Below are 8,852 nucleotides of genomic sequence, written 5' to 3'. Positions count from 1 at the left end.
TTATATTTTGGGTTGAGTAGTCTGAGTTGTTCGGGTTATCGGGTTATTTGAACACCTCTAATTAATATTTATCCTAAAACTATAAAAATTTTAGTTTTCTATAAGAAAAGAAATTGATGTTTACTAATACCTAATGTTTAAGATATAAATGGATTGCTTCAAAAAAAAAAAAAAATTTATAAATGGATTTTCTCCCTTAGTTTTTCTTTCTTTCTCTCTCTTTCTCTCTCTTTCTCTCTCTCTAAAGCGATACTTTAATAATTTGATGAAGAAATAGGTTTACCTAAATTAAAATCATGCCCTTCCCAAGCAACGAATAAACTGCACGCGCTTATATAAGCAATTGGGCGCGTGGGCACAGCCACCAACTAATTCCGTTCATATTTCCCCAAATAATATACAATGAACAGTTAATTTTTTTCAACTAATTTTGCTCACTGCGACTTGAAGATCAATCTTTGTTTCGAAGATGGCGACCCCATTGATGTCTCTGATATTTCTTCTGTTCTTCTTCCCTCTCCACTCCGCCCATAATTCCTCCTTTAGTTCCGTCGAGTACTCGATTCTCCCTCACGCTCGGTCCGACCAGAAGTCCTTGTGCTCTCAACTCGTTCATCCTGCTGGCTATCCTTGCGCCGAGCATACGGTACTCTCATTCTCTCATTTCGCTTCTAATTTTTTGGTTCATTAATTAGTGGACGGTGTAGATTAGGAATTGTTTGTGAAATGAGACAGTATTAGTGTTTGTTTCAAGTGGAGAAACTGGAAAAGATTTAGTCAACTAATTGGCTCTAATGCTTCTTGTTTATTATGTCTCCTGAGGTGAGAACGATGGAATGATTTCCTTTGTAATCTTAGATTCGACGTCCGTCTTTGGTTTGATTTGTTTCTGTCGAGATTCTGGATAAACCGATGCATTTGTATCGTTCTTTGTGTTCCTAATTGAAAGAATAGGCATAGAGATAATACGCGAAAAAGTATGATTGATTCTGACTCGTATGTAGATCTCTGATTTTATCAATTTCTCCTCAGCTATTTGGAGCCGAACGCATTTCTACAGTATAATTTTGTTTTTCTTATTATTTTTGGACGATATGTTATTTTATTATAATTCTTTTGAATTCTGAGGAATGGTATCGATTATTGCAGACTGGGAGGATGAATTGTGCTTTTAGTAGTGCACTTGAGTACGCTTGTGCAGTACTGACGGACGTGATTTTCTTATAAATTTCTTAGATTCAAACAAAGGATGGTTTTCTATTGGGTCTGCAACGTGTATCTTCACGTGATGGAGATTTGGAAAAGCGAAAAGGCCCTCCAATTTTGCTCCTCCATGGACTGTTCATGGTGAGTCTTCTAACAGTTTTGCAATATTGTAACTATATCTGTTAGGTTAGTTTACTCTTTTATGGTCTAACTCTATCAGCAATAGCTAAAATCGATAATGTTGCCTGATAATTTTTATACTACTGAGAGTTATTTCCTTTTGTTGAAATTTTCAACTGCCCTATCTCTTGATATTCCAGTGAAATGACTATTTTCGTGCTTTTGGGGAAATCTGATAAAATGGGAATGATATAGAGAAGATTCACATGACCCTGCGCAATGATGAATGCCATCAAGCCTCAAGGCAGATTTTAGCCAAAGCCCTACTTACATTTTTTACTCTGTCTCTCTCTTTTCAATCTTTTGCTCTCTGTTTCGTTGTCTCTCCAAGTGAGATTCTTTTCAAGTTGTTTTTACACATCTCAAAGTATACTGAATAGTCTTTTTAAGTTTCGTTAATTGGTACAATATTCTATGCTTGGCAAGATCCAATTATCCGTAAATTTTCTCGTCTAGGAGATCAATAACTGCGTATTTTGAAACATGGATTGTGAATTTTGAATAATTTTGTAGTCTGGGATCATTCTCACAGATAAGGGGTTCCTAACACTAGCTTTTCATACCTTTCATTGTCTGAACTGGTGCACGTGCAGGGTGGCGATGGATGGTTTTTGAATTCTGCAAAACAATCTTTAGGCTTTATTCTTGCAGATAATGGATTTGATGTGTGGATAGGAAATGTGCGTGGAACACGGTGGAGTCATGGGCATACATCCCTATCAGAGGATGATAAGGTATTCATAGAATAATTTACTACAAAGTCCTTAGGATGTGTAAGATGTTAACTAAATGCAGAGAAAGAACATATTAATAGCAAGGGTTTCCTCATTGTGTTGTGGGTGTAATCCATGTAACTAGAAAGTTAAATAACGATACAAACATGTTGTAGCTCGTCCGTGCTCAGTGCATTAAGTTGGAGAGTATCATGCTGTCAATTTTGGCGGTTCAAACTTCATACAAATTTGTGTGATCCGTGAGGTTTTATGGAGTTCAGCAGTCAAATGACAGATTATCTTAAAGGACCATTTGATTTCATGCTAATTGTGTTGATTTGCTAAAGCCTATTTTGTCCTCAAATTTCTGCACTATATTGTTTGGTGGATTACTGGTCCATGAGTATCTTAGGACAATCTTGAAAGTTATATAACATAAATTGCGTATGTTTAATTTCTGTTCGTCTTTGACTAAAGTATATTCTCATTGTAGGAATTTTGGAATTGGAGTTGGGAAGAGTTGGCTCTGTACGATCTTGCAGCAATGATTAACTACATAAATTCATTGACAGACAGGAAAATTTATGTTGTTGGACACTCACAGGTCTCATATCTTCTTCTTCGAGATTCTTAATCTGAAATCATATATTGTTGCTATGGTGTCATCTTTTATCTTTGTTCACAGGGAACAATCATGTCTTTTGCTGCTCTTACCCAGCCAGACATAGCCAAGAAAGTTGAAGCAGCTGCTCTTTTAAGTCCTATATCGTACTTGGAACATATAACTGCTCCATTAGTACGTCTAATGGTTGACACACATCTTGATACGGTATTCCTGGCTCTGGCTTGTTATTTTGTAATTAGCATTGTTAAGTAATAACTAATAAGCTTATTCTTTATATTTTTCTCGGTAGATAATTCTTTCCGCGGGATTTCGTGAACTCAACTTTAAAAGGTTGTCATCCTATGCTTTGCCCAATTTTGATTTTGTAATGGGTTGCATTTTTAGCTTCACCATAGTTCATAACACTCATGTCTATATTTTTGTATGCTACTTCAGCGATTGGGGAACAGTCCTTTTAGATAATCTTTGTGATCGGCTCGTTAACTGCATCAATGTTCTAAGTTCAATAACAGGTTCTCTCAATGCAACCTGTTTCATGTTTCTTTCTCTCTCTCTCTTCTCTCTCTCTTTTTTTATTATTTTTATTATTTTTATTTTTATTTTTTTTTTGTCGATCCTTGACTTTGGAATCCTTATCCAACATTGCTAATTTCTTTTAATTACTATAATGTATACCGACATCGATCATATTGGATCATATGGTTAGTGGGTATATCTTCTGTTAAAATTGAAAGGCCCAGATTGGAAAATTTTACTAAAATTTACCACGTGATGAAATCTGGAGTATGTTACTGATATTTACCAAGTGCTCCATTTTTCATGTGATATTGGTGCCAGAAAGCTTCTATTAGTCATTAGTGCAATTCAAGTAATGGACTACTTCATATGCTATATTGTATATTATTTTCAGGGTTCAAATGCCCTAGTATGGGAAATTTTTAAGTATAGTACTTAATAAAATTGTCATGATCCAATATTGATCGAGGTCTGGATTTATTATGTCCTGTTTCTTCTTTTAGTTGGGAAAAAATTGGGAACAACTAGATAAGATAATAAGTTTTTGATTGGAATGACTGCGCTGTGTTGCTTTGTTCTTCATAGGAAAGTATCAAGTTTGGATGTTCAATCTATTCAATTCCAGACATTAAATTTCCTAAGGATGCCTTCTTTTAATGCTGCAGGGGAAAATTGTTGCCTTAATCGCTCACGTTTTGACTTATTTTTCGAATATGAACCACATCCATCATCAGCAAAAAACCTGCACCATCTTTTCCAGAGTATGCTCTGCAATATCTTCTCTCTGTTTCATGTTCTATTATACTATGGTAAATTTGAAATTTTACCTGCACGTAAGTCTTGGGAAGTTAATTTTTAGTGTTTCCTTGTGAAGTCTAATATAAATCTATAAACATTCGATCGTGAAACTTTGCATCATATGTTCCAAACTCTTTCAAGACCTCCAAAAAAATAGCTTGCAAATTTGATCTTCTTCCTCATATTACTTTTTCAAGAAACCACCTAGAGATATCAAAATTAAACCCATCAAAGCACAACGAAAAAGAATACCCAGCTTCGCACAAAGAGCTCTTCCATCTTCAACAGTTTACCCCAGACACCAAATTCGTTAATACTCTGCAACCTTCAGCAGTTTTTCTTCCTTTGGCTTCCTTCTTTTCCTTCCCACTCTCCGGATTTCAAATAATCAAGGAGGCTATTCCATAAAGGGTTTTTTTTTTCATATGCTCTTTAACTTCTTTCTTTCAATCTCTTTCCTGATTGACTTTTCATCTCCATCAAATCATCAACTTTACCTCTAATTAAAGCCAGCCCTCTATTCCCAAAGCATTCATTCATCAATTACCGAACTCACTTGCGCTTTTCACTTCCTTGTCCTTAACTCCCTCCCCACCCGTCCCTTCAGCTGCTCAAGAAATTCCAGAACCATCACCTCCTTGAAAAAGCCAAAGAATTCCCCAATTCTTGATTGAATTACTAGGACCTTTCGCTATTCCTTTCAACCAAGCTTCAATTTCTGCTTGCTATACCAAAATTTCTTGTTTCCTTTCACGTTTGCTGGGCACAAACAACATAACCAAACTTTACTTATTATTCCCAAGCCGTTTTGTTTCGCAGTTCATCTTTGTCGTATTGTAGTTCAAGCCAGAACAATAGTAATGGTTTAAGTTCGTTTTTTCTGTTGTTAAATCTGTTAATTTTTTAGAGATTGAAAGAAGAGGACTTATGCAAGAATGTATTTTGACACATCCATACCAAAGATTTGAGAGACTGGTATGTGTCACTATCTTCCATATAACTGAACGGACAAACTTCTCCTTTAGCAAAACAAAAACTGATCCTATTCCTAACACATCACTAATGTCCTGAGTCTCCTGACCTCAACACATGAAACAATTTACTACTTTGAAATTGAATTATTGGTTTGAAGAAGTGTTATAGTTTACAAATCAATTACTTAGGAGTATGTTTTTCTCCTCTTGACGAGAATAGGAGGCTGTTTGACACCACGGATTTAACTGCGTTCCTTTTCTTTTACCAGTGATCCGCAAAGGTACGTTTTCCAGGTATGACTATGGATTGTTAAAGAATATGAGAGTTTACGGTCAAAGGAAGCCTCCTGAATTTGATCTCAGCCGTATTCCCAAGTCCTTGCCACTGTGGATGGCGTATGGTGGCAATGACGAGTTATCCGATTGGACAGATCTGGAGCACACGATAAAGGAATTGAAGCCGGTACCAGAATTAGTTTACCTTGAAAATTATGGTCATGTCGACTTCATTTTGAGCATGAACGCGAAGAAAGATTTGTATGATCCTATGATCAAATTCTTTAAATCCTTGGCAAAGTCAAGTAGTATGTAAAGTGAATTCTGGTAAATGTCCTTGTAAATGTGTGTAGTAGCCAAATCCTTCTGTTCATGGTTGTACCTTATGGAAGGCTAAATGTTCAATACCTAAACTTTACACAAACACAAAAGAAAGAAATGAAGTAATAAATAAATTTGTTTGTACTAAAATAAAAATAAGAAAATTGTTTTTACTGCATAAGATTCAGTGTGTCAAACATTTCTTTTAGTACAATAAACCTTATGAAGTTAAATCATATTTTGATCAGGTGAGCTATTTTCTTAGGGGCAAATTTGCACTTCAAACTTGATAAATGATAAAGTTGGAAGAAGTTCTCTGACTAGCTATGATACACCATTTTAGTTGTGGACTTGAAAATTTATAGCCAAGTTTGAATACTTATTTTTTAACAGTTTAGTTTTGCGTTTAGATTTGAATATTTCCAAGGTTGGATTTAGAAATTACTTAGTTTGATTCTGTTCTTTTTTTTTTTTTTTTTTTTCGTGGAATATTTTGCAACTTACCAGTGTGCGTTAAAAATTAAAAATAAAAATTTAGAGTAAGTTAGGCTCCCTATGGTTGTGATCCATTTTTATTTTAATATTTCTAAAAATAAAAATACAAGGAAATAAAGAAAAATATGTTTGTTATAACTTATAGGGGAGTTTTTTAAATATAGAAAATGGACCAAATTATTTACAAGTTATTGCAAAATTTTATAAATTTGTTCCAATAAACCCACGCGAGCCAATGGAAAAGAATAGCCCACGAGACGACCTGTTTGTTCAAAAAATCGGACCGATTATTATCCATTGACGCGACCCAATCGAAAAGAAGGCCCAGAGCGAAATGAAAGAAAAAAAATGAAATGCGCGCCCCTTCGTCTTCCCAACGTTCCTCTTCTTCTCCATTTCCATTGCTGCTACTTCTTCACTTTCATTTTGTTTCTTCTTCTGTCATTCTTTTCTTTCTTCTACCTCTTCACTTTCTTCTTCTTCTACTACTTCTTCACTTTTTTTGTTCTTCTTCACTGTCTTCTTTCTTCTTCACTTTCTTCTTCTTTTTTCCTCCTCCTCCTCCTCCTCCTCCTTTCATTTCAACATTCAAGCGCCACTGGCCCACTCTATTCTACTTGTTTATTCCTCTTCGATATACACAACTATCACTTCATAGATTACAGTTTATCAAAGACTTCATTCGTCAACAAAATCAGTTCTTCATGGTGCTTTTCTTCCTTTTTACTCTCCAGATAAATTATTATTAGTGGCTATTTATTCCTTGTTCATTCAACTGATGATTAACCTAAATTTTGTGAATAAATGGCAAGAAAAAAAAAAAAAAAAAAGAACTATCATTGATGGTGAATCGTCAAGCGGGAGGAAAAAATTAAATTCTGAAAAGCTTAAGCCTACAAAAAGAGAAAATGGAAGCAAAGGTATAATGTTGAGCTTGTGTGATTTCTGTTTTGTTTTGTTTTTAGAAAATTGTTGGTAGATAATGTTCATTGCTTTGTTTTTATAGATAGTACTTATCTATTACTAATAGATAATGATAGACCACTATCACTACCTGTCATTGATAGTTGGTGATAGTGATAGAAAATGATAGTAGTGTATCATTCTCCATCACTGATAGACAATGATAAACTACTACCATTGTGTATTAGTAATAGACTATGATAGTATTGTTGAGATTTGTGATTCCCTTCAAGTATTCTACCACTCTCTATCATTAGATAGAACTAAACTTTTAGATTTCAGTTTAGCATGTTTCGTTGTTGACAGAACTATGAAGAACTAAACTTCTAGTTTTGTGTTTAGTTTTAAAATATTATTCTCTTTACAATTTTGTTGTTCATAGATATGTTTATAGATTTGTTGGTGATAGATAGTTACCATTGCTGGAAGATAATATTTTCTTGATGATATATAGTTGCTAATAGAAAGTTGAAAAGGTGATAAAGATAGTAGGTTAAAAAAGAGTGTTAGTGTTCTACTAGTGTCTATCATTTGAGTGATAGATATTGTTAGACTACTATAATTCTTTATCTATTCATTGTATGTAGATATGTTTTTGTTTATAACTTTGTTATATAATGTTATGCTTACAGTAGTTCCTATATATGCCTATCGTTGATAGATGGTAATAGTGATAGAGAGTGATAATGGTTTATAAGTGTCTATCACTGATAGACACTGATAGATCACTATCATTTATACACTATTTGTAGTTTTGTTGCTTTGATAGATCAATTCTGCTAGTTCCTAAATGTTACTCAATTAGAATTTTTATTATGTCAAACCACTATAGACAATGATAGATAATGGAAGGTTATGTGGTGTTCAAGGTTTTATATCATTGTCTATCAATGATAGACAGTGATAATATCATTGTCCATCTTAGAAAATGATGGTAACTTCTTACTCTATTTTTGTTTATAGTTTTGTTGTATAATGTTATACTTATAGAAAGTTTCTCATATACTTATAGAAAGTTCCTAACATATAGTTGCCTATCATTGTTAGATGGTGATAGTGATAGATAGTCTACCATTTATATTCTATTTATAGTTTTGTTACTCCGATAGACTACTATCATTGTCTATCACTTTTCTAATAGAGAGTGATAATAGTCTATCTTTGTCTATCACTGATAGACAATGATAAACTATTATCATTGTGTATCACTAATAGACAATAATACAACACTATCATTGTATCTATCCTATCAATTTTGTCACTAATAATTTAATTGTGCTTATGTGTAGTTTTCTATTGTTCAACTTGTTCCTACAAAAGATGAAGTTGAATCAACAACCTTCAAATATTTCATGGATTTAGAGGAAAAGGAAAAGAGAGGAAAAAAAAAAAAAAAGGAAGAAAGACAAAAGGAAGAAAGAAATATCAATAGAGAAAGACAAAAGAAAAGAGATGACGAAAACTAACCAAAAAAAGCATTAGACAATAAGAATAAAAAAAAGTATCTTCAAAGAAGAAATATGAGAAGAAGGCAACAATGGGGAAGATGATGATGGACAATGCTCCAAGCTTTGACTTGAAGATTTATCAACTGCAATCCAAATCCGAATATGAATCTCCATCATGATTGCAGAAGTATGTTTTTGTAAATGGTTGAACTTTTTCTTTGTACTTGTTGACAATCAATTACTTTTTAAATTTATAAAATTAATATGTTTTTGTTGATTGTCTTGTTGGAATGTTTTTACTTGTTGATTTGATAATCATTTCTTTGTACTTTCTGTT

The 8,852-nt window shown here is 33.5% G+C and overlaps 1 protein-coding gene and 1 non-coding gene across 3 annotated transcripts; both read left to right on the top strand.

Annotated features, from left to right (window-relative positions):
- The first annotated feature begins 378 nt into the window (after positions 1 to 378).
- On the top strand, positions 379 to 5,771 carry LOC120077062 (triacylglycerol lipase 1). Of its 2 annotated transcripts, none has more exons than XM_039030912.1 (9): positions 379 to 646; positions 1,237 to 1,347; positions 1,980 to 2,120; positions 2,593 to 2,703; positions 2,785 to 2,928; positions 3,014 to 3,054; positions 3,160 to 3,236; positions 3,906 to 4,001; positions 4,946 to 5,268. In XM_039030912.1, the coding sequence occupies exons 1-9, from the start codon at positions 470 to 472 to the stop codon at positions 5,107 to 5,109; spliced, it is 1,062 nt and encodes a 353-aa protein (XP_038886840.1). In that variant the 5' UTR covers positions 379 to 469; the 3' UTR covers positions 5,110 to 5,268. The 2 variants fall into 2 exon arrangements, with proteins under 2 accessions (XP_038886840.1, XP_038886839.1); XM_039030911.1 differs by lacking the exon at positions 4,946 to 5,268 and adding an exon at positions 5,282 to 5,771 and having other exon boundaries at positions 384 to 646.
- LOC120078871 lies at positions 1,538 to 1,640 on the top strand. Its single transcript, XR_005482150.1, has one exon. It is a non-coding gene; the product is annotated as a U6 spliceosomal RNA (small nuclear RNA).
- Positions 5,772 to 8,852: the final 3,081 nt, after the last annotated feature.

Source organism: Benincasa hispida, chromosome 5 (genome assembly GCF_009727055.1).
Source record: "Benincasa hispida cultivar B227 chromosome 5, ASM972705v1, whole genome shotgun sequence".
Classification (NCBI taxonomy): domain Eukaryota; kingdom Viridiplantae; phylum Streptophyta; class Magnoliopsida; order Cucurbitales; family Cucurbitaceae; genus Benincasa; species Benincasa hispida.
Note: the sequence above shows the minus strand (reverse complement) of the source record. Positions and strands in the feature narration are given on the sequence as shown.

What these genes read in the sequence shown, in the direction of transcription:
- LOC120077062 (XM_039030911.1), top strand. Translation starts at nt 470, where the DNA reads ATGGCGACCCCATTGATGTCTCTGATATTTCTTCTGTTCTTCTTCCCT. An exon ending in CCCTATCAGAGGATGATAAG is followed by an intron (nt 2,121 to 2,592) that starts GTATTCATAGAA and finishes TTCTCATTGTAG; the next exon opens with GAATTTTGGAATTGGAGTTG. An exon ending in TGTTCTAAGTTCAATAACAG is followed by an intron (nt 3,237 to 3,905) that starts GTTCTCTCAATG and finishes TTAATGCTGCAG; the next exon opens with GGGAAAATTGTTGCCTTAAT.